General features: G+C 36.7%; 1 protein-coding gene across 4 annotated transcripts in view; it reads left to right on the plus strand.

Moving 5' to 3' along the window:
- The window catches only part of jmjd1cb (jumonji domain containing 1Cb), a 133,116-nt gene that overhangs the window by 45,046 nt on the left and 63,589 nt on the right, over positions 1 to 24,481 (plus strand). For 3 of the 4 annotated variants that reach the window (XM_051124780.1, XM_051124781.1, XM_051124782.1), the window contains exon 2: positions 10,697 to 10,861. In XM_051124780.1, the coding sequence (XP_050980737.1) occupies positions 10,697 to 10,861 (165 nt within the window). Of the gene's footprint in view, positions 1 to 10,696; positions 10,862 to 22,133; positions 22,296 to 24,481 lie in introns of those variants that run through there. The other variant, XM_051124784.1, reaches the window with a different exon arrangement.

Genomic DNA, 24,481 nt, shown 5'->3' on the forward strand with positions numbered 1-24,481 from the left:
TTGCGTTCCTCAGGCTTGCGGTTTCAATGCAGTTTGCAATCAATGAATTCCATTAGCTTAATGTTAAGGATGAAAGTATGGACAGTGGTTGTAAAATGCTACTTATTGCATTCATCCTCTGCAACATTATGAAATTACGTCATTTTAGATTTCAGACAAAAAAATTGTAATCAAAAATAAATAGTGTTATACAAAATATATTTGTGTGGGGAAAATGTTATTACCTATTCACATTTATTTCATCTGCTGCTAAACCTAAACCTGCTATATTTTTTTTGAGGTATGCCTTTTAAATCTCTCTATTGCAAAGAAGTGGCATACATCACATAAAGTGCTTTTTAAACAGACTTTTAATCATGGGGTGCGATGAATCACATGCTTAAAAGCTGTTTGTTGATTCTCATGCTCAGCAGACAGAAAATTGAACATGCACTGATTGTCATGACAACCCGAGTTTCAGGTGGCTCTGATACATGTGCTGCATATTTCAGTACAATGTTCTGTCCACATCCACAGAGGAAAACAGATGTTCCAAGTATTAATAGAACTGAATGTTGGAAAAAATTCAGTTCTGATAATTTTTTTCAATTTTAAAGCCTAGTGCAGCACTTCAGCATGGCATATAACCTTTCACTGTAAAAAAAACCTATGGATTTTGCGTGTGTTTGAGATCATCTTTCACACATTAGCATTAGAAGTGGTTGTTTCTGAAGCTACAGATCTTGAACTTCTTTTATGCTGACAGTAACTGTTAGACCCCTCTCAAATACACTGCGTCTGTCATCTCCTTTTAAGCACTGCCACAAAAAACCCCCCTCATAAATACATACAACTAGTCCTGAGCTGCGTTTCCAAAAAGCACCGTAAGATTAAGTACATCGTAGACCCATTGAAACCAATGGAGCTACAATCAACTTAAGCTTACGATGCTTTTAGGAAACGCAGCCCTGATCTATCCCTACTCCTAAAGCAAGTCTGTATTTTCCAGATCTGTGATTATATTCCAGAGCAGCTTATATAATGCAATTAACAGCAAGCATGTAAAACATGCACAAAGTGCACCCATTTGCTTTTGTATTGAATGAGAGAAGTATATGAGCCAGTTTTGCTTGAAACAAATTTGCTTAGGCTATAATAAATTTAGTTTATAATGAATGCCACTATAATTTGTGACCCTGGACTACAAAACCAGCTTTAGGGGGCAATTTTTTTTTTTAAATTGAGATTTATTAAATAAATAGGCTTTCTATTGATTTATGGTTTGCTAAGATAGGACAATATTTGGCTGATGTACAACTATTTGAAAATCTGGAATCTGAGGGTGTTAAAAAAAAAACAAAATATTGAGAAAATTGCCTTTGAAGTAGTCTAAGTAAAGTTCTTAGCAGTGCATATTATTAATCAGAAATTAAGTTTTGATACATTTTCGGTAGGAAATTTACAAAATTATGGAACATTATCTGTACTTAATATCCTAATGATTTTTGGCATAAAAGAAAAAACGATCATTTTAACCCATACAGTGTATTGTTGGTTATTGCTACAAATATGCCCGTGCTACTTATGACAGGTTTTGTGGTCCAGGGTCACTTTTATGTTTATTTTGTACTTACATTTTTCATTCCTGTTCTGTTCTGTTCTGAATAAGGTTAAAGTTAAAGATTTTTTTTGTGGAGTGAGTGTTTGTTAACATTTTATTTTCCAGTGTTTTACATTATGACTGAACGTAATAATAGAACTGGACTTATCTGTGTGTTTTCTCTCAGTGATGTAGTTTTGACCCAATGTGCCTTTTGTAGTCAGGTGCAACTTATTTGCCGAAAATACAGTCGATTTATTCACCAGGGGTTTGCTTGTGCTCCACAGCACTCTCAACGACGCCGATGGCCAGATTCCAGCACTTGTTTAGCAACAAGGAATTTTGCTGCCTCGTATTTTCCATTTTCGGGCATTTCCATAGTCTTACATAAACCGGTCAAATCCTGGACGTGCCTGGCCCAGTCTAACTGCTTTTCCAGACCCTAATCTAGTTGTGCAGGGTTCAACAACCAGGCAGGCAGCTCTCATCTCCCCGAGCGTCTGACTGAACGCAGTTATATAACACCCCTGCTGCCTGCATGATTTTGGAGTCAGTACAAGCCTCATCCCTTATGCATGGCCAGGCAGACCAGAGCTGACCCTCTAACTGTTCCCATTAAAAGCATTCCCTCTCTCACTCTCTCCCTCGTCTTGCTCTGTCTGTGTTGTCTGTGAGCTTTGCATACTGAGTTAACCCTCCGTTATCCCTGCTCTGCTGTGTACAGCTGGCACCGAATCCATAATCAGATTAAATGTGGAGCCTGACCTCCGATCGGTTCTGTAGGCCATGGCACAGGCACGTGTGGTGGCTTCCTCCATCTGGATACGAGACGGGGAGGTGTCATCTGTGTTCTGCGTTTCCAGACCCTTCCTGCTTTTGTTCTGCTTGTTATCTCGGGTTAACCCATCCTGCTTGCATGGGAATTTTAATGAGTGTATTGCTTTGGTTTGCCATCGTATGTGTTTTGATCAGTGTATATATAGTGTGTGTGCACCTCCTCGAACTTCTCTTGTAAACAGCAAATCATTAGTTTTGCAGAGATAAGTAAGCTGGGTAAACCGGATCCCAGGTCAAATCTGATTCCGCATCAGATTTTCACTGTGGTTATCCTTGGGCTTTCAGCTTTACACTACCCCTTTTTATGTGCAGTGAAACAGATGGGGTGGAACGTAAAAAAGCTCTGGCATCTTGCAGGATTTGTTGCACCACAGAGATGGTGAAATCATGTGTTTGTCAGCCTAAAACTATTCACTTCCTGGAATTGAAATGAAAGAATAGTTACTTATGATCATGTCATCCTATATTATCATGACCCTGACCAGATTGAGAATTGTTTCCTCTGAAATGTCATTTGTGCTTCTGTATATATTCAAACATGCTGTGTGTTCAATAGTGTTTGCTTTCATGGACGTCAAATCTCGTTTTGAATATTTCAGAAATAGGATATAGATGATTAGCGAAGAACAATAAATCTAATGAATTTGAACTCTAGTTTCTCTGTTCAAGTAATATTGTGAAACTGTATAGTCTGTTTATTTTGGCATAAGAGCATCAGTGCACATGTAACCGCCGAGAGATGGAACAGGAATTTATGGAGACAGGACAGAACAACCTGCCCAGATCTACTTTCTGCTACACAAACATTCACACACACACACAATTTTAGCATGACATGATGAGGTTTGTAGTGCTAGTCTAGTCTTGCATGCAGGAAGGTTTGATTTGTTCTTTAATCTTGTGCAAGTGGCTTCCTTTTCGTTCAGGTTGGTAATCAATCTGAGCAGCTCAGTCGCTGTTATGAGGCGGCTTCCACCCTGCTGAAGGGGCAGAACTGTACCATCTGTCTGTGTACTGTACTTCTGTCCAGAAGCCTCCCCATCCTCCCTCTGCTTATTTCAGACGGATTTTTCCATTTATCCTGCTGCATCCCTTTAGCTTGTCTTTGGCTTATGCCTGATATTGTATAATGAATATTTATTTGCAAATAAAATATAAATATGTAAATAGACTATAATGGCAGTTTAGTAGAAATAATGATGCCTCAGATCAATAAATAACCATTTAAGATGTTTCAAAGCTGTTTTTTTTTTTTTTTTTTTTGCTATATCGCCATATCAGCTTTGAATCTGATCTTGTGTTTTTGTGTGTTCATGCATTGCTAGTAGGGAAATTGTGATTTATATATTACTATATTATTACTACTAGTAGTAGTATTAAACAAATTAGAAATATTTTTATAATAAGAGTGTTTAAGAGAAGTAATAACAATTTTGCTTTAAAGTGCAACACTAAAATTACAATACTAATATATAAGGCTAAATTTATGGCTTTTTTTTTTGTCTTAATTTTTTCATTTTCAGACATTAAGCCATTGCTGAAACTTCTATTTTCTTAACAACAGCCAGTTTATAATCACATCTCATTGAAAATATGGGAAGATGGTTAGTGCGCGTTGCATTCCCACATGCACATAATATCTGATCCAAACTCATAGTACATGCATAGATAACTTTGTTTAGCTGCGTTTACTGCGAACTGAAACAAGCTCAGAAGCTCTGAGGTTCTGGAAACTCTGGATCATGAGCTGTGTGTGTTTTACTCTGAAACATAGGCCTGTCGCAATAATCAATATGTCGATATATATCACACAATATATGTACATGATCTCAATAATTTTTGGTGACGCAATATAATGCCTATTATATGTTTTTTGCCTTCCACTTGCGCCGGTGTCTTTTGCAGCTTCTTGTACATAATGTGGTGTAGTCATGAGGTGCTAGTTTAAATTTTAAATATGCTTCTACAAAAAAAGTTTCATTTGTAGATATGGCCTTGTTTGGGGATCTGTGCCTTTGTGCATACAGACATTTGACTGCTAAGTAGTGATTGTGTTTTTCAGCAATAGTGTGCAGCCTTAATTTACTAAGTAACGAAGATCGGGGAAAAATCTGTAGATTAAATAATCTCCATGTCCAAGTTCTTTGTGCATTTTTCTTTTTTCTACTTGTTACTTTAGACTTTTTGTTAGAAAATGTTTATTTGCTATCTATTTAAGTTTTTTAAGCTATCTCATATTTTGATACTTCACTTATTAAGTAATTAAAAGTTTGCTGTCATTTGAAAGTGTGTAGGCCTTCTTGCATTATTATGTTATGATTATATATTCAGTGGCATAAAATGGTCTTAAAATGACATGTTATCGCTTATCGCAATTATTTCTGGGGCAATATATTGCACAACAAAAAGTTGTTATCGTGACAGGCCTACTGAAACACACACTGCATGATTTTTTTTAAATTAAATTGCAGCCTTTTTTGATTTGATACTTGTGCTAACCACTCATATTGTGATTTTGTTTTTATTGCAATGAAATGTGCAGCCCTAATTACTGAAGTACTATTTGTGGCAGTGATGTATGCCAGCCTCTCTCCAATACCATAACCTCAGGCCTACAGGTCACTGCCTGAATAACCAGCATGAGAAGTAACTGTGCCTTACACACACACACACACACACACACACACACACACACTCATTCTGGCCCTCTGCCCCATGTCAATTTTTAATGAGAGTGAATTTTTCATCTAGCCAGCAGCGGAGACTCAACCGAGAGGGTGGGTTCAGCAGAAACACAATATGAAGTTAATGTTTCATTCTAAGACAGAGAGAGGCCGAATGAGGGAAGCCGTCCTCCACGATCCCTGCTGTGAAGGGGATTATGGAAGGGAGGGGTCAGCAGGACGGGGGGAGGGGAGAGCAGAAGCCGTCGGTCACGTGTGTCACTAGAGGAATGAAGGCTGGACTTTACATGCCTACACACACACACGCACACACACACATGGAGGTGGTGTCTCAAAATGTAGTAAGCTGACTACTTACCATTTTTGGGCATCACAGACTGTTGCAAATGTTTATATCGGTCATTTTGGAGGTAGAGAGAACAGTTGGTTTTAATTAAATTGCATGCATTGATAAATCATGCACAATAACATGTGTGACTTCTAATAAGTTACAGAACTCTTAGACAATGTTTAAGTTACAGATTCTTAAAAATGTGGCGAAAGGTGGTTTTCGGAGTGATGCCATAGAAGAACCATTTTGGCTTTATTTTGACTATAGCTAACCTTTTGTGGAACATTTCCTTGGATGTTAAAGGTTCTTAGAACCGTAGATGCCAATAGAGAACCTTTATTTTTTGGAGGGTAGAACATCTGTCATTTTATGTTCTGATCCAGATGTGCAGATACTGAGGTGGGGATGTCTGTTGTTTCTGTTAATGTGGGTGTTACGAAAGGTCATGTGCTGTGCTCTGCAATGATGTGTACATCACATGAGGTCATATGAGCACCCAAAATGCTAAAAATGGTGGAAAAGAAAAGATAGGATGGGAATATACATTACACAGTACCCAGAAAACTGTCTAAAATGTCAAAATTCATAATGAATGCAGCAGTCAGCAGATTTGCACAACGATTATCATGTAGTAATGGTATTCTGAAAAAAATCCAAATAATTTGAGATTTGTTGTGTTAATACAATACCCCTGCTGGATTTTTTAATCCAGACAGGATTGGCTTCAGACTGTCTGAGCGATAATGGATATTGTGAATGTTCCTTTTTGAAATTTTAAATTACTTTTTTTGTTATCTACCACTTAAAAAACATTAAGAATTGAATGACACTGTAAAACAAAATATTCTTGTATCCCAAAGTTAATTTCTTTTTCAAGCTACAGTACACTACCAGTCAAATATTTTTGAACAGTAAGATTTTTTATGTTTTTTTTTTTTTTTTTTTAAAAGAAGTCTCTTCTGGTCACTAAGCCTGCATTTATTTGTTCCAAAGTACAGCAAAAACAGTAAAAGTTTGAAATATTTTTACTATTTAAAATACCTGTTCTCTATTTGAAAACATTTTAAAACATGCTAAATGAAAGTATTAATTTCTGTAATTTCTTTCCCCCAAAAAAGAAAAATTATACTGACTCCAAGCTTTTGAATGGTATAGTGTATAAAGTTACAAAAGCTTTTTATTTCATATAAATGCTAATCTTTGGATCTTTCTGTTCATCAAATAATCCTGAAAAAATTGAGTAATGATGCTGCAAATTTAGCTTTGATCACAAGAATAAATTACATTTCAAAATATATTCAAATAGAAAACAGTTAATTTAAATAGTAAAAATATTTAAAAACTGTATTGTTTTTGCTGTACTTTGCATCAAATAAACAGATGCTTGATGAGCAGAAGAGACTGTTCAGAAACTTGACTGGCAGTGTATACTATTTCAAACTGTAACATAATAATTTTATTATTCACTTTTAATATTGAAAATCAAAGATTTTAGCCTTTGATTGATAATTTGTAATTTATTGTAGACAAATATTTATTTTCAAATGATCAGACTGTGATTTGGATTATAACAGATTAAAAATTTGTTAGACTTGCATAGAAGGAGGACATCTGACTTGGGACCAGTAAATGGATGTTTACACCAAGAATGATAGCTATAACTACGAAAACTTTTTTTCTCTTTATGACTATAAAAGTGTCAGACAACAAAACTACAGCACATGCTAATAATAAGCAAAAAGCGATTGTGTGTTGGTTTTGATGCTAATGTAGTTATTGTTCTAGTTATCATTCTTGGTGTGAAATGGTCCTTTAAAATAGCACAGTGCCAAGCTGCTCGTGCACGTGCAAGTTCTATTCACTGTGTTTTGATGTTAAATTGTTTTATTTTCATTCTTTCATTGGTCATTGGGTTACTCTAGGGACAACATCCCTACAAAACAGCCCTGTGAGATTATTGTTGATAGGGGTAATGAAATAGGATGTTGCTTCAAGCAGTGCTTTTTACTTTAGCTTAGCCTGCTTATGACAGGGGGGTCCAGATGTGAAATTTGTCCTGACAGGTCTGTTCTTCACTCCTTCCCCTCCAAACACACTCATTAGAGCCTCACAACCCCAGTCATGGTGAGAAAACCACAAGAGGCAGAGTCAGTGAATCATTTCTGGTATGAATCCACATTATGAAACCCGCTCCTGTTACTGCACGTTGCTCAGCACTGGGGTTGTGCAATGTGTTCTCGGCTGACTCACTCATGCTGATGATTCCCACAGCTCTCAGCACTAGATCTGTGCGTTTCAAATCATTAGCTGGGCGCTTTCTGTACACGCTTTAAAAGCGTTGTGTGCAGGATTGTATTAGTCAACAGATGGACGTTGTCCAGCCGAGGAACAGTTTTTCCAGTTGGAGTACAGGTTCAAAAATAGTGCCAAACCCTCAGTGCGGCTTGTTTTTTGGAAACCAGTTCTCCAGCCTATCACGCTACGCCCGTCCTTACGCACACACACGGTGAAAGAGGAGACTTTGACAGGCCAGAAACATGCTGTCGTTACGACACGCTGCATATGTTGAAAACATCCAGCAGCTCAAACACATGTTCTCCCTCTTGTCTCAGTGCCTCACAAACACACAAACGTCCTGCGCACTCCACTTTGAATCACATGGCTGTGGGTTGTTTCACAGTTGAGGACAGCAGCAGGATCGAGACGTGGTTTTAGCACCGTGACTGTGAGGGAAGGCTGGACATTCAGTGGGTCTGCAGTGGCCAGGTCTGTCCATGAAATCAAATCCAAAATGAGGTCATTTAAGGCCACTGAAGTTTTATGGCTGTGAAATTACACTGAAAGTTATTGAACTCTTTTCTGAAACAGTAAGTTGTTTTTTGACAGATGCTTTTATTAAAACACAAACAGGAAACAAGAGTTCCCAAGCTGAACTCTCTTTATTCAAATATTTACTAAAAATACCCCTTGAGATTTAAAGTTAATATTTCAATAATTGAATGACACATTCACATACTCATGGTTATCTGATGTTGGTTAATGGCAAGTCAAAGGCTTAATAGTTAATAAGTTAATAGATAAAAAAATATCATTTTTTTTAGTAATTGTTTAATTTAGATTTTTTTTATAGCTAGATTTTAAATTCAATCACATTACTTTTACAATGGAGTTTTAGAAACCCAATCAAATTGAATCACAATTATTGTGAGTTTATTATGATGTCTTAATTATAAAAATGAAAACCCTGTCAGCACATGCAGGCCATGCCACCCACGTCGTGTTCTCACTCTGTGAAAAATACATTACGGAGCAAAGAGGACACTAGCATTGCGCCGACAGACAAGACCGAGTAGGTTGCTTTTTTGAAAGTCTTTTCAGACTGTGTTGATTTTATTTTATTTATTTATTTTTAAAGAAATTCAAACAATAAATACCATTTTATGGCTCTTTAATGTGTTGTGACAGATCGCTGTAGCGCCTCAGTTTATCTCTCCCTCTTTACTAGTTATAGTACAAAATAAACATGAATGAACATCAGAAGGTATCTTGTTTCAACCACAGAAAGACAGTACACACCATTTTTCAAGTTCAAGTCCACTGATGTTAATCTGCTCTCCTGTCTAGTTTGTTTGTCGGACAAAATGGCAGATTTAGTGTTATGATTGGTCAGATTGGTCAAATTATCACAGCATGTATACATTACAAGTATCGCATAGCGTGTTCACTACTAGTCAAAAGTTTAATTAAAAATTATAAATGTTTTTTAACAAAGTTTCTTCTGCTCACCAAGCCTTCATTTGTTTGATCCAAAATACAGCAAAATAAGTAATATTGTGAAATCTTTTTACTATTTAAAATTTAAATTTGAATATATTTTAAAATGTAATTTATTCCTGTGATTAAAGCTAAATTTTCAGCATCATTACTCCAGTCTTCAGTGTCACATGATCCTTCAGAAATCATTCTAATATGCTAAATTTGCTGTTCAAGAAACATTTTTATTATCATTATTATCAATATTTAAAACAGTTTTTTTTCAGGATTCTTTGAATTGAAAGCTTGGAGTGAGTATTTTTTATTTTTTATTTTTTTGAAAGAAATTATAGCAATTAATACTTTTATTTAGCAAGGATGTTTTAAATTGATCAAAAGTGATGATAAAGATTTCTATTTCAGATAAATGCTGTTCTTCTGAACTTTCTATTCATCAAAGAAACCTGAAAAAAATCTACTCAGCTGTTTTCAACATAATAATAATAATAATAATAATAATAATAATAAATGTTTTTGAACAGCAAATCAGAATATTAGAATGATTTCTGAAGGATCATGTGACTGGAGTAATAATGCTAAAAATCTAGCTTTAAAATCGCAGGAATAAATTATATTTTAAAATATATTCATATTTGAAAACAAACATTTTAAAAAAGTAAATATTATAGAATTTTACTGTTTTTTTTGTTTTTTTTTTTCAGTACTTTTGGATCAAATAAATGCAAGTTTGGTGATCAGAAAAGACTTCATTAAAAACATTAAATCTTACTGTTCAAAAATTTTGGACTGGTAGTATCACAATAATAGTGTGGCGTGGCATGTTTATTTGTTTTATTTTACGTTCAGTATAATTATTTAATTAGGTTTTTATCAATTCACAAACCCTTGCAGTTCCCGTTTGATGTCCCGTGTGGGGAAACTCTGCACTACACTAATGGAAACATCAGTCTGGTCTATCCTCGTAAAAACAGTTGGTTATGTCTTCGTAAATTTCACTGCTTACTATAATTTTGTGTTGTAACAGCTTTATCAGAATACAAGGTAACATGGGTCAAAAACCATGGAAAAAATAAAACCTAAGTAAAAATCTAAACCACTGGACAATAGTAAAATAATTAGCGTTCAGTCTTGCATACAACTCTCCGCTTGTGTAATATGTCATGCAAATTGTCTGGTAAATATTGATTGAGCTTCAGAATGTCAGCAGCAAACAACCTCAGTTAAAATTGTATGGCAATTACAGCATGGTGTACAAAGCTTGGCCTGGCACAACACTTGCCCGGGGCGAATGCCGGATCTTGATGCTTCACTCATTAAAGTTCAGTGCAGTGGGTAACTTTGATGTGAATCATGTGAAAGTCCTTAATGTTACATATCAGTGCTGTTCCCACACCGCTTATATGCTTGCATGCCTTATACACCATGTGGTTAATGTGTGCTGTACAGGATGAGTGTTCAGAGTGTAACCCCTTCTCTTTGCTCTTTCTGCAGGTGTATGTTGAGTTTGACGACCTGGAGTGGGATAAGCGCGAGTGGGTCAAGGTGTACGAAGACTTCCAGATCTTTCTGCTGGAACATCAGCTGGTTTGGGCCAAAAGGAAGGAGGGTGCCCAGCTGCAGGGAACAAAAGCCAAGCAGATCCAGTGGCCAGCTCTGGTGAGTCATTCCTCCCAAGATCTTTGAGTCGGAGATGCGCTGTGCGTTGAGCTGCAGCTGTGGAGTATTTGAAGTGGAACAATAGCTCTGTGGAGGCAATACGACGGGATCCTTTATGTTGCTGGGATGATTTGGGGTTTGGATGTCTCTCAGATCAATGGCTCACGTCTGACAATAAGATCATTATTTGTTTAGAAGGCTTGCTGAAAAGACGGAAAATAACAGAGGGTTTGACGTCCCTTAAAAGAGATGGAAAGGCAGTGAGCGAGAGATTGTAAATGTTTCACGGCTCTGACTGTTTTGATTATGTAACGTGAGCAGCAGCACAGCGCCATCTGGGCCAGGCACACACGATAAAAGAGTTCAAAGAGAAATCCTAGTATGGCACACGGGACGGTTGTCATAGCGCCCACACATGCACAGGCCGTCGACCCAGCGTGTGTCACGGTGCACTTATCCACACTGAGAACTCGTGAGCGGCCCGTAAGCCCCTTGCTGAGCAACCTGGAAGTTTTTCATATGCATGACGTTTAGGCTTGTGTGATTTATTTTTGTTCCTATTGTGGTTTAACCACATAGATGTCTATTCTATTCCAGTACTGTGTTCTTTAAATGGATTCTACTTCAGCTAAGCTATAAGGTACAAGAGGTTGTGTTATATTGTGAATATAGTGTAAGCTAAAGGACATTGTTTGGCCAGCAGCCAGCAGCATGACTGTATTCGCAATACAGTTGAAGTGGTAACTTCATAATAACAAGTGAAACACATGCAATCTAGGGTTACTAGCTGGCCTGCACAAATGCTGTGCAGGGATATACACTACAAACATGTGCATTCATTTAGATTTTTTTTTATGTTTTTAAAAGACATTTCTTGTGCTTGCATAGGCTGAATTTATTTGATTATTAAAAACCGTAATATTGTGAAAAATGGTTGAAAATTAAAAGCACTGTTTTATATTTGAATAGATTTGAATAGATTTTAAATAGAATCTATTGTTGTAATGGAAAAGCTGAATTTTTAGCAGTTATTACTCCAATATGTAGTGGCACATGGTCCTCAAGAAAGTTCAAAAAATATTTCGAAAACAGTTGCAGCTGCCTAATTTTTATTTTTTTTTGTGGAAACTGTGATACACTACCATTTAAAAATCTGGTGTAAAAAAGATCAAAAGTGGCAGAAGAGACATTTATATTGTATCAAAAGATTTCTATTTCAAATAAATTGCTGTCCTTTTTCATTTTCTATTCTTCAAAGAATCCTGCCAAAAAACATAAAAAATGAAATAATCAGAAAATCATGCCAACGTATGTTTTTACATTACTTTATTAAAATAAATTGAGCCTTTTGTATGAAATTCAGCTTGATTTTGAAGTCTGTTTAATGTAATTTAAATTGAAATGACTTGTCCAACCAAGTTGATTATTATTAAAAAACTTATACTGAACTTGTTTTTAAGATGAAGTAGGTGAAAGTATTAGTGTATCACAATTTCCAAAAAAATATTAAGCAGTCAAAAAAAGTTTTCATCATTGATGATAAGAACCATTTTTTAAAATTGAGCACCAGTGATAAATGATAATTACTGAGGAGCAAATCAGCATATCAGAATGATTTCTGAAGGATCATGTGAAACTGAAGACTGGAGTAATGATGCTGAAAATTCAGCTATGCCATCATTGAAATAAATTGCATTTTAAAATATACCAAAATATATTGAAAAACTTTTATTTTTGCATTTAATTTGATAGGACAGTAAGTATTGGTATGGGACTGGGAGAAGTCCACAAGCCGGGATTCTAACTCGGGACACTTGTGGTGCAACGGCGCTATATGTCTGCGCGCTGTTTATGATGCTGTCGACACCAAAATAAAAAGTTATTTTAAATTGTAACATTTTTTGATAATGAGATTTTGTGTTTTCAATCAAATAAATGCAGCCTTAATAAGCATAAGAGTCTTCTTTTAAAAACATTGGACTGGTACTGTAAACAGTGTCTAGGTAACCTAGCTCTTATCATATTGTTTAGCACGACTGGAACAGCATGTTTACTAATCTGCCCCCAGGAGTGTAATTATCTGTTGTCTTTGGATAGACTAGTCAAAATTTGTGATTCTACTTTTGTTTTCTGAGTAATTCAGATAATGATGATTAGAGAGATAATGATGGAGTCAGTGGACTGTGGTCTGGTTTGTTGACAATGCCTGATGTTCTGAAAAAACATGCAGTGTCATTGTAAATTATAGAATTGTCCATGCTTTTTTGTGTTGCTTTTTAAAACCAGGAACTATTTTTCATTGATTCTTCCTCCGTTCTTTACACTTTACACTTTTCTGACTCTGATGGATTTTTACAGTTGTCAAAACAGCTTAATAACAACCTAATTACTTCACTCAACGCCTGACCAAACAGCAATTTACCCACAAGCCTCGCTTGATTGTGTTGTTCTCTGGTCTTCTTTGAAAGCTGTTATTTCGCCATCGTCTTTCCCTCTTTCAAGTTTCCTGTGTCCCTCGCTTGCACACAATTGCCTTCACAGCTCCATTATTTATGGCTGCCATTGGAGGAGAGTTTACTGCCACCAGATCCCCTTACTCAGCACTGCCTCTCTCTCTTTCTGTTTTTGCAGCACACTTTGGCCTTTCTCTGTAGGTCTGTTGATGTATGTGCCCCCAACCTGAGCTAGCTGATTGTTTTCTCCTGTGTTCAGATTGGAGCACTGGATCTTTTTTCAGTGTTTCCTGCCCATCTTTGGATTGTGTAGCTATTCCTAGTTCAAACATGCAGCGTAGTCCCATTTGTGAACGATTTGTGGTTCTTCAACCAAATCATTTTCAAACTCATGAATTGTTATTTTGAAGCGGCTGTTTTGAACAACCAGTTGTCTGTTTGAGATGAGTTCACATTGCGACAGATGTGGTGCAGCTTGTTTGCAACCGTCAATCTTGCTGTCTGATTATCAACGATGACTGTGGATGTTCGTTCCTCCACAACCACAGCTCCTCCTGCAGATGCTCCGCAAGGCCGTCATGCATTTACGGCACCCTGTAAATGTCCGTTGTCCAAAGCTATATTTTACGCATCCACGCTGATGTGGCCAACTCTCTGATGGCTTAATTGTGTTTAGCCCTGCTTGACCTGTAGCCTCAAGGGTGATCTTTTACTGCTGATAAATGCACAGACCCCTGCCCCGCTGTCTTGTTTAGTGAAAGCTGTCTGCGTTCATTGTGTACGAGGGATGAAATCACTCCGCGGAAGGAACAATGCTGTGGATTATAATCTTCAAACCCATTATTTTCATCAGCCCACATGAGTGACTTTAATAAACAGTTTGGGTACAATGTTTTGGCTTGATTATTATGATGTGAAAAGAGTGTGTTAGAGGCCTTGCAGAAGCAAAACCCTTTTCTTCCCTTTGTATTTTCTGCTGTTGGACAGTAAAGCGTAGACATATGAGTTCTCCCAATAATCTTAACTGTAAATGCTGATTAAAACACAAAGGTTTGGTAGTTCAGACGGTGAAATGGATGTTTTATAAGTCACATGTTGTTATTTTTAGTCTTTTTGTGATGGGATTCTTGCCGAACAGCTGTTGCACTGATAACACGTAGTGATTGGTTTAGTGTTTCTCATGTGGCACAGCAACAGACCAGCAAACATCCAGAGAATGTACAATATGTGTTGAATGCTGATTTCTGTATAAAAAAAGTGTTTGGCACAAGAAACAGAATTCTTGTGATGTGCATGTTTTTCAACCTTTTGATTTGAATAAGACTATGAACAAGCACAAATAATTCTTAGCAGTAATTGATCGTATATTGTTTAAGTTTGATTTCAACTTAAAATTTCACCTTAATTAAAATCTGGTATCAGGTAAAATGCGAACATGTTACAGTGGGGTCTTGAATTTTGAAAAAAAAAAAAAAAAAAAATGAAAATGAATTTACTTATTATGAAGTGCTCATTTTTATTTTACAATAATAAATGTATAAGATGAAGAAGAAGAAATATAGCTGCAAGCAAGCAATCATTGGGGTTCAAGCACTTTAAGGCATTTAAGCACATATGAAAAATTAAGCAAGCTTGTAACCACCTAAACCAATGAAGTTTGGACAAGCCCCTTTTCTAAACAATTATAGCTTCCCGTTATAGCTTGCCAAAGGATACATTTCAACATTTATTTCATAATTATTGGCCTAGAGAGTCCAGAGAATTGTACTGCAGTGTTTTTTTTCTAAATTGAGCGAGAAACCTAGAACTACTTCGTTCGGTTTTTTACATCTTAATCATTTAACAAATGATTTGAGTGACAGCAGTGGTTCTAGAAGAAAAAGTTGTCCGGAATGAGGAGTTCTATCGTATGATACAAATATTTTGCGTATGTGCAAAAAACCGTGCTGTGTACGTCGTTTGCGGCCTTAAAAATGTGATATTACACCCAGTGGCCGATTTCTTTAAATTTCTCCCCCCCTCAGGCTGATTGTGGCAAGCTTTGATCATGTTGTAGGCGGTGTGAGTACTACTATCTCTTCAAGTTTCAAGTCTCTATGACTTATGGTTTGGTCTGCACTATCAGTTTTACATGGGGATCACTGATCCATGACCATTCTAGCAATTACAATAGGGATTCAGCGCTATGCACTTGAACCCCTAATAATAGTTTCCTTCCAGGGATCCAAAAAAGGTCCAAAATCCTGTAGGCAACATGGCTAGAAATTAATCTTGCTGTCCAAAACCACAGCGTTTTCTGTTTGTCTAGTTCCTCTCTGTATTTCTGTGGTGCTGCTGGTTAAAGATGCTTCACTTCTTGTGACCTTTGCTTCTGGTTGCTTTCTGACGCGCTATAAAAATAAGCCTGAGGGGAAAAAAAAACACTCTCTCTCCTGCTCTAGTATCGTATGTCTGTCTGTCTGTGTCATATGATGTTTTCAGGACACTGAGTTTGCCAGCACTGTCAGATTGTATATTAGCAATGCGGTGGGCGAAGTGTCATCCATGTGTCTTTTGTGCAGAGAAGAGGTATGGACTCGTGGTACATTGAGATGGAGCAGTACACAGATGATCTTTCACTGCCAGCAGCACAGCTGGCTGCTTAATGGCAGCAATCATAGACAGCAGCGTATACAGGGATGGCCTGGGGCGGCTCTTTCCTGCCTGCACTGAAAGGACTGTCTCTGTGAGTAATGAAGCCCGGCTGATGGGTGGGTGTGGGACATGACTTCACCAAAACCCCCCTCTGCACATTTGGCTTTGATTTGCATCGGTGCTCGCTTGCCATTCGGGTTTCTTAGTCGGCTCCTAAACCTAAACAACTCTAGAGTCATGGGAAAATGAGTCTGTCAACCCATATGCTGTAAACTAAGAAGACATTTGATTGTTGTTGTCCTTTTTATTTCTTTTCTTCACACTGCTGTCATAATTGCATACAGTGTTATCAGTAATACAGTAATATACTGGATTCCCATGCTTAAGGAATAGAAGTGCTAACAGCAACATACAGTATAAACCATTAAGGTTGTGCATACGTATGTCATACGTTTGTCAGTGATGTGGAACTTCCTCCCGAAAATGTTGTGACCCCTAAAATGAAATAACTGTATTTAGCTCTCTAAGCAGGACTAACAAGCATATTTTGCTGCTGTATGTATCTAAATGTATAGCGTGTGGTTAAAATTGTGTCCATTTAAAATGTCAGCAGAGTGAAATCTAAACTTCTGGACTGTCTCGGTCCAAAAAAAAAAAAAAACCAAAACATTATTGCTGAACTCTGTACAATGACTCTTCAATGAGACTCCTATTTAAAAAGAACAACACAGGAAAAAAAGCCCTGTCTGTCGCCCCAAGGGCTGCTTCCTGTCATAATACTACTGTTTCTCTCTTTGTCGTCTTTCTTGTGATGCCAGAGGAAGCACCCCCGCATCAACAGCAGCTGTGTGGCAGGAAGTGAGACCTCTGTGGCTTACCTGTGTGTTATCTCTGCTCTCATATGTGTGCATGTATGTCGTATAATGTGTCATTCTGAGGGCACGTTGCATAACGCTCGCGTCTTTTATCGGACCTGCTGGTAGTGACTGCAGGAAGGATATTAATGAGAGGATTCAGGCCTGCATCTTCACAGTGGGAGGTGCAGTTTTGCGGTGGGTCTCTAAAACATCTTCTCCCATTAGGGTTTATTTATAGAGAGACTTCCGTTTACACAAACCAGACTTGCTTGAAGCCCTTTAGACAGTTCATCCAGCGGTAGTCTATGGGCCTCTTCATCCAGGACATGTTTTTTGTGTTTTAGCTAGACGGAGCATGACTGAATGCAGCAGGGACTACAAAAAGTGTTTTTAGAAGTTAAACTAATTGAGATTAAGCAGTTGAGATTTGCTACAGTATATAGCACTATATGGTTATGTATAAAGTTGGAAATACTTATATATTTCAAATGTGCTGCTGAGGCCCATTGTGTTTTCACACAGTCTGCTCAGGGTAACTAGTCTAGTGCTTTAATATGATTGACAGAAATGTGTTGTGTGTGGGAATAAGCAGTGTAAAGGTCACAGATAATATTGTTTACATACCGTACAGTCCACAGGACATGAAGGGATGAACTTTTGTAACACTGATAGTACTAGATAAGCGTGAAGTGCACGTGACACTAGTGTTTTCAGCCTCTGTCGCCTATAATATATGAGTAGATGAACACAAACATAATTATTAAGCATTTTACTGTTTCATTTGAGAAGAACTATCGTTATAATATCATATACAATAGGGATGGGATAATAAATCGTTGCAACGTGAATCATCGATTTAAGATTTTACGAACACATTGCGATTCTTTCTCAAATTGATTCTGAGCTTAGTTTTGAACAGCAGATGGCACTGCTTGCTTTAGAAACAGCCGTGCTCTGCTTGTTTCCAAATCCTTACACACACTTGAACCTAAAATAATAATTTATACAATTTGAAAAGGTTGAAGCGAATGTCAAGGGTGTTCACAGTGGGCTGTGTTTACAATTATCTCGCGTCATAAAAGCATTCTGAGCAGAGGTGTAATTACATGACTCAGTCAAACGCACAAGTTCTCTTTAGCACTCTTCTTCATGAGCATTTGAGTGTGCGGATAAACTAGATTAGAGCGCTGTTAAAATCTAAGCTCAGAATCGATTCCAAAGAGAATGGCGATGCATTCGGAAGATCTCAGAATCGATCCACGAATCGATTTATTGTCCTGTCCCTAATATATAAACAGAAATTTAAAGGTCTTCACAGCAACCTGTCAAAATAAAAGTTTGGTTTAACCAGTTTAAGAAACTGTGACAGAAATATATTACTTAATGTAATAATAGTACTGCTACTGCTAATAAAATTATTATTACAAAATTATTTTAAATATTTACCAGAAAAATGTAAATATACAACAGGGTAAAAAAATAAATAAAAAAACGATCAACTAATCATAAAATAAAATCAACTAATTGGAGATGTTTTTGATTATTAAATCAAATGGAGTCCAGAAAATTAGTGGAAAACACAGAATTTGGTAAAAAAAATAAGAAATAAAACTGAATTTGTGCAAAGAAAAAAAAAGTATTTCATAGGGCCTTAAAAATAAATAATTAATAAAATTGTTGTTAAATGTAATAATTGTAATTGTAAAATTATTGTGATTTCATTTAATTTGACGTTTTTTTATTTATACTTTTTTAATTTAACCATTAAAACAGAGTCTAGAAAAATGGGAAATGTGAGAAAAAAAAAAAAAAACGAAATCGAGAAAAATTAAAACAGAAAAAAACTGAATTTGGAAAAAAAATCAAATGGAATTTGGGAAAAACTAAAATGGATTTCGCTGGGCCCTAGATTTAGTAAAGCTAAAAATGGAGTGATAAAAAAGGAACAAATATAGTACAAATACAAAACGCATAATATGAAGCGGTTTCACAACCTCTCAATAAATGAAAACAGAAAAAAAATGTAAGATGTAGTCACAATGTCCTGTATACAGAATTAAAAAGTTTTATTGACCAACAATTGTTGAAACGCTGTAAGAAAAATAATGTACTCTAAATAGAATTGAATAGAATAGATGCTTTTGTTTGTTTTTGCTGTATGTACATCTCTGCAAAAATACAGGGGACTGTGTGAAATTAGTGCATGTCCATATATGTAATTTATGATACTAATTGTACCACAGTTCAGTATTCAGCATAAAATTAATGCACACCATACAGCACAATTCAAGATATTAAAAAATATTCATCATTGTGCAAACTGTGAGACAGTACAGACAGATTATAGATGGCTAGACAAGGACACGGGAGGCCTATTCATCCTTTAGTCAATATTTAACGTACAGAGATGCCATGCATTTGTAGAACTGTAATATTTTAAATAGCCATGTTTATTGTAAGTTTACTCAACATAAAATACATATTTAATAATTCAACAATACTGTTTTATTTGCTTAGCTAGTGCAACTCCATTTTAACAAGTACATCCTCCCTCTCTTCTTTCTGTTTTGTAGCGCGGCGGACAGTGCACTAGGCTTTAGGGCAGAGCTTTTTCTCTTCTTTTGCTCCATCTAAGTGCTGACAGCAGTGTGCAGCTGTGACTGACTTCCAGAACAGGGATAGCAAAGTTCAGTACTTCCACCAACTGTGCTGAAGAGAACGTACAGTTACACAGCTCTATGAAACATAAATACATGGGAAAATAGCCTGCCACAACATGACATAAATCATCTCTTCCATGTTACTCACTTTTCGTGAGTAAGGAGGCGTGAAAGCTTGCTGAAATTTAAAATAATGCTCCTAATGCAGGTTAATAATCATGGACAAAGAAAGTTGTGAAATATTAGATAATATATGACAAATTGATAAAATTTCATAAATGCTGAAGCAATCAGAGATAATTGTTCTTGTAGCTTTTGATTGATTGCGTCTCATCATGTAGTGTTTTTATGTTCAGTGTGAACAGATAAATTGCTTGTTGCTGAATTCTTATCATATTGCGGGGACACAGTGTAATGCTACCAGAAACGCAGCTTGTGAAAGTGAACCACACAGTAACATTATAGTTAAGAGATCACGTTAGCATCACTACAGATGCAACAGATATGCAGCTCAAGACGGAGTGTGTTGAAGTCTTCAGACTATGATTGCAAACACCTGCGCTATAGAAGGTCACCGACTGACAGACGTACATAGCAGGGCTTTTGCTTTCTCTGCCTGTCCCTGCTGCTTATTCAGTCTCTCGGGCACATGTGCCGTACACACGCCTCTGCTAAGCCCCACAAGCTCGTCTCTGCTGGAGTCCTTTTATGAAAAAGAGACTTTCTTATTAATGTCACACGCTTCAAATCTGTGCGACGCGCTCTCAGCGCGGAGGGAAACGGGAAGAGAGGATTATCAGCCGAGAAAGACGTAGCCGGTGACAGACGAGCTGGGGAAATAAATACGCACCTGCTCGAAAACGGGCCGCGTCGCACTGCTGCGACCCAAAAAATGCTTGCATGTGCCGCCTCACGTGTCCTACCCAAAAAAAGACAATTCTGTCATCATTTACTCACCCTCATGTTGTTGCAAACTGGCTTTCAGATTTGTTTCTTTTGTTCCGATACAAAGGAAATGAATGGTGAACAGGACTTTCAGTCTGCAAATATGATGACAAATGCATTATAAAAGAATTGTAAAGTACACTGTAAAAAAAGATTCTTTGTTGGAAAAGGAAAATAATATTTATGTCATTATACTTCAAAATGTCTTTTTTTTCCAATTTTACTTGCTGCTGCTGCTTTGTAAATAATTGTAAAATTTACTAGCAATTTTTGTTCACTGTAGTCGATATGACCTCTACTTGTGTGTGAGGGACAGACCAAAAATATTTAATTTGCTGATAATATTCTCTGCCACTGTAGCTGACATTAACATCCTTTTTTTATTGTATGGAAGAGAGCGGCATGATCAGTTTGCCAGGTTTTTTTTTTTTTGTGCCCTAGAACAAATAAAATCAAACTGGTTTCGAACAACATGATGTTAAAATACAGTACTGGCCATAAGTTTTTGAACAGTAAGATTTGTAATGTTTTTTTTTTTTCTCTTCTGCTCACCAAGTGTGCATTTATTTAATCAGAATCAGAATACAGCAAAAGCTGTAATATTGTGAAATATTTTACTATTTAAAATAACTGCTTTCTATTTGGATATACTTTAAAATGTAATTTATTCCTGTGATCGAACTACATTTTCAGCATCATTACTCCAGTCTTCAGTGTCACATGATCCTTCAGAAAATGTTCTAACATGCTGATTTGCTTTTCAAGAAACATTTTTTATTATTCTTATTATCAATATTTAAAACAGTTGAGTACTTTTTTTAGGATTCTTTGATGAATAGAAAGATACAAAGATCAGCATTTATCTGAAATAAAGAGCTTTGCAACATTATACACTATATCAAAAGCTTAAAGTCAGGTTCTTTTTTTTGGCAAAGAAATTATAGAAATTAATACTTTTATTTAGCAAGGATGTTTTAAATTGATCAAAAGTGTTCTATTCATCAAAGAAAGCTGCTTCAACAAAATAATATTAATTGTTTTTTGAGCAGCAAATCAGAATATTAGAATGATTTCTGAAGGATCATGTGACTGAAGTAATAATGCAAAAAATTCAGCTTTGAAATTACATTTTAAAATGCATTCAGATAGAAAACAGTTGTTTTAAATGGTAAAAATATTTCAAAATTGTACTGTTTTTGCTGTACTTTGGATCAAATACATGTAGGTTTGGAGAGCAGAAGAGACGTCTTTGATAAAACATGAAAAAATCTTACTATTCAAAAAATTTTGACTGGTAGTGTTGATGAAAAAATGTAAGAAATGGCAGAAATGTATTTTATAGGTGAATTTGTTATTTGTTATTACTGCTGTTTATTATGAGTGCTTTGGTTAGGCCTCATAGTGAGGTCTAACTGTTTGAGTCAATTGTTTTTGGTTTTCATTAAGATAAAGAATAGCACATTAGAAGCTTATCAGCTGAGTTTGCAGTGTTACCTGAGATTGTCGGCTTTGCTATTTCTACGCGGGCAGGCGGTCAGGTGATAAGCATGTTCTTAAGTAAGTTCAGTGGTACGCAGGTGTTTAGGTCAGCATTAGACCAAGGCCACTCTGCACTATTGTGGCACCCTATTATGCAAGTGCAAGCTAGTGATGTCACCAGCGATATTACATCACAGCTTCCGTGTTCTTTCATCTAACGAAGTTGGACTTTGTCGTCCAGACACATGTCTGCTGAATACACGGCACAGGTCACTTCAGAGTTACAGATGTCTCCTGCAAATGCAACAAATTAGCGCTGTGCTCTACCACCATGCTGGGATCAAGAAATAAGAGAGGCCGTGGTGTGAATTTGGTGCATCTATGAGTCAGGATACTGCAGGATCAGGTGAGTCAGTTTAAGAAATACAGAAAATACGTGTGAATTATTAATGTGACACTTCACAAATGTAGTGTAGGACTTTCTTTAATCATCAAGGAATCTAATAGTGTGGTCTAAGTGTTTTGGAGGTAATGGAGAAAGTAGTTACATTCTGATGACGGATTATAAATACAAACCATGTTTTTTTCTTTGCAACATGCTCAAAAGGTCAGAAACATCTATTAAAAAAGTAAATAGGAAAGTAAATATGGTCAATTTTGAATTCTGTTGACTTTAAAAGCTCGCTCTTGCTCTTGGCATAGATTTACCGAGATCTGAATAAAGTTAAGGTAAAGTAAACAGCTAAAGACCAGTGAGTGCTGCAGCTGCATGTTAGCCTGTAAACAACACTGCTTTCTGGGTTAGGGGTCGTTTATTTTGTCTTTCTGCCAGATATTACATCACACAATCTGAAGCTGCTGGATCTATGGGCCGACTGACCCGATGAAGGTCAAGTCCTCCCCCTGTTCATTCGATCAGACTGCAGTGCACCCAGACCACTGCGTCTCCAATCTAAAGACATGAATTAATACTGCCGGCCCGTGTTCAGAGAGGGAGAGAGAGTGAGAGCAGAGTGCCCGTCTTATAATAAATGTAATGCACGCTTGCCCTTCCTCTTTCTTTACAGATTTCTTTTTGGCCGCTTGCCTCCAGCTTCAGAAAAATGTTATTTGGCAGGCTGTTCTGTCCTCATTCTGAGCCTTTCATGTTAGAGCTGAGCTGCTTTGAAAGAGAGAGAGAGTGGAAAAACAAGCTGAAATCAATGAGACTTTTAAATTAAAGGGCTTATTTCGGTAGAAAATAGTGTGTTGCGATTATCTCCTGTCTTATTTTGGTTTTAATGTGTGGAATAAAGTGTTTTCTTTTCTGGGTTTCTTAATACAGTATTTAAAGTCAACTTGAAATCAAAATGGACTTTATTTGTGCTCTTATTACACGTTCCTGCTCCTTTTGTGTACAATTCATCAGTGCATGTTATTCCTGAGAAAACAGTGTTTGTGTTTGTAGTCTTTCATCAATATTTCATCTGCCACTGAAAGTCTTTCTTTAGCCTCTGCCGTCACCTAGCTACTGGCTAATGTTACCCAATAGTCAAATACCTTTTTAGGCATTTGTTTTAACAAACCCACATAAGGTCTGGCTCCATTCTGGTATGTAATGCCTGATTTCTGATGGATAAAATCAAGTCTTGACTTTTCATTTGTCACTTTTTGCTCTTAAACGCTTGTAGGCTTTGCCTTAAGTGTACTTAGTTTTCTTTGCCTCAGTGTATCATGAAACTGCATTCACAATCCATTTCTGTAATTTCAGTGAAACAGGATAGTCAAATAAAAAACATAATTTCATCCATCAGAAACTGATTGAATCGTGGCCATTTTATGTTAGAATCAATATTCAGCGAATTGGCTGAAACTGTTTTAATATCTATACTGTAATGTACTTCAGGTAAAGACAGTGGAAAGGTTGTTTATGAAAACACAAGTTGAGTATTAAGAAAGTCAAGAAGCTGAATTTCTATTTCATATTTGATTCGTTTCTATTAAAATATCTTCTCTTCAGCTTTAGATTCTGTTGTCTTATGCAACAGCAGATGCACAGAAAATCTAAAATGCTTTGAGAACACAGAACAGATGTTTTCATCTGCCTGAAGAATTTTATTTCTGTGCAGAGATGGTGCCCTGAAAATATCTTGTTCTCAGAATGCACTCACTGCGGTAGCTGTGTATTATTTATAGCTTTACTTTTCGTTTTTTCCGTGTGACCTCATTTTCGGCGGGAGGAGGTTGGGGATGATGGGTTTGACAGCAACCGCAGCACGAGAGAGAGAGAGGGAGAGCGGTACAGACACAGCCTTTTCTTCAGCCAATAGGAGAAAAACAGGATTGAATGCATGGCCTGGCTTCTGTCGTTTTTGTAAAACCCTGTTAACACCAGAGTTAGTCACCTATAGCCAGATGTGACTAACATTGCGAAGTCTGGTCCTCCTATAAAGCGCCATAGATGGTTAGAATAACTTGTAAACACAATTGTGTTTCCATGCACCAGACAATTGGATTATAGCTTTCCTGATGAAGAAATGCTGTCCGGTTTTGTGACATAAGCATCATATAATCATTGAGCAGACTGTTCATGCTCGTGCCATCACAGGAGAC

This window comes from Labeo rohita, chromosome 12 (genome assembly GCF_022985175.1).
Source record: "Labeo rohita strain BAU-BD-2019 chromosome 12, IGBB_LRoh.1.0, whole genome shotgun sequence".
In the NCBI taxonomy this organism is placed as follows: Eukaryota; Metazoa; Chordata; class Actinopteri; order Cypriniformes; family Cyprinidae; genus Labeo; species Labeo rohita.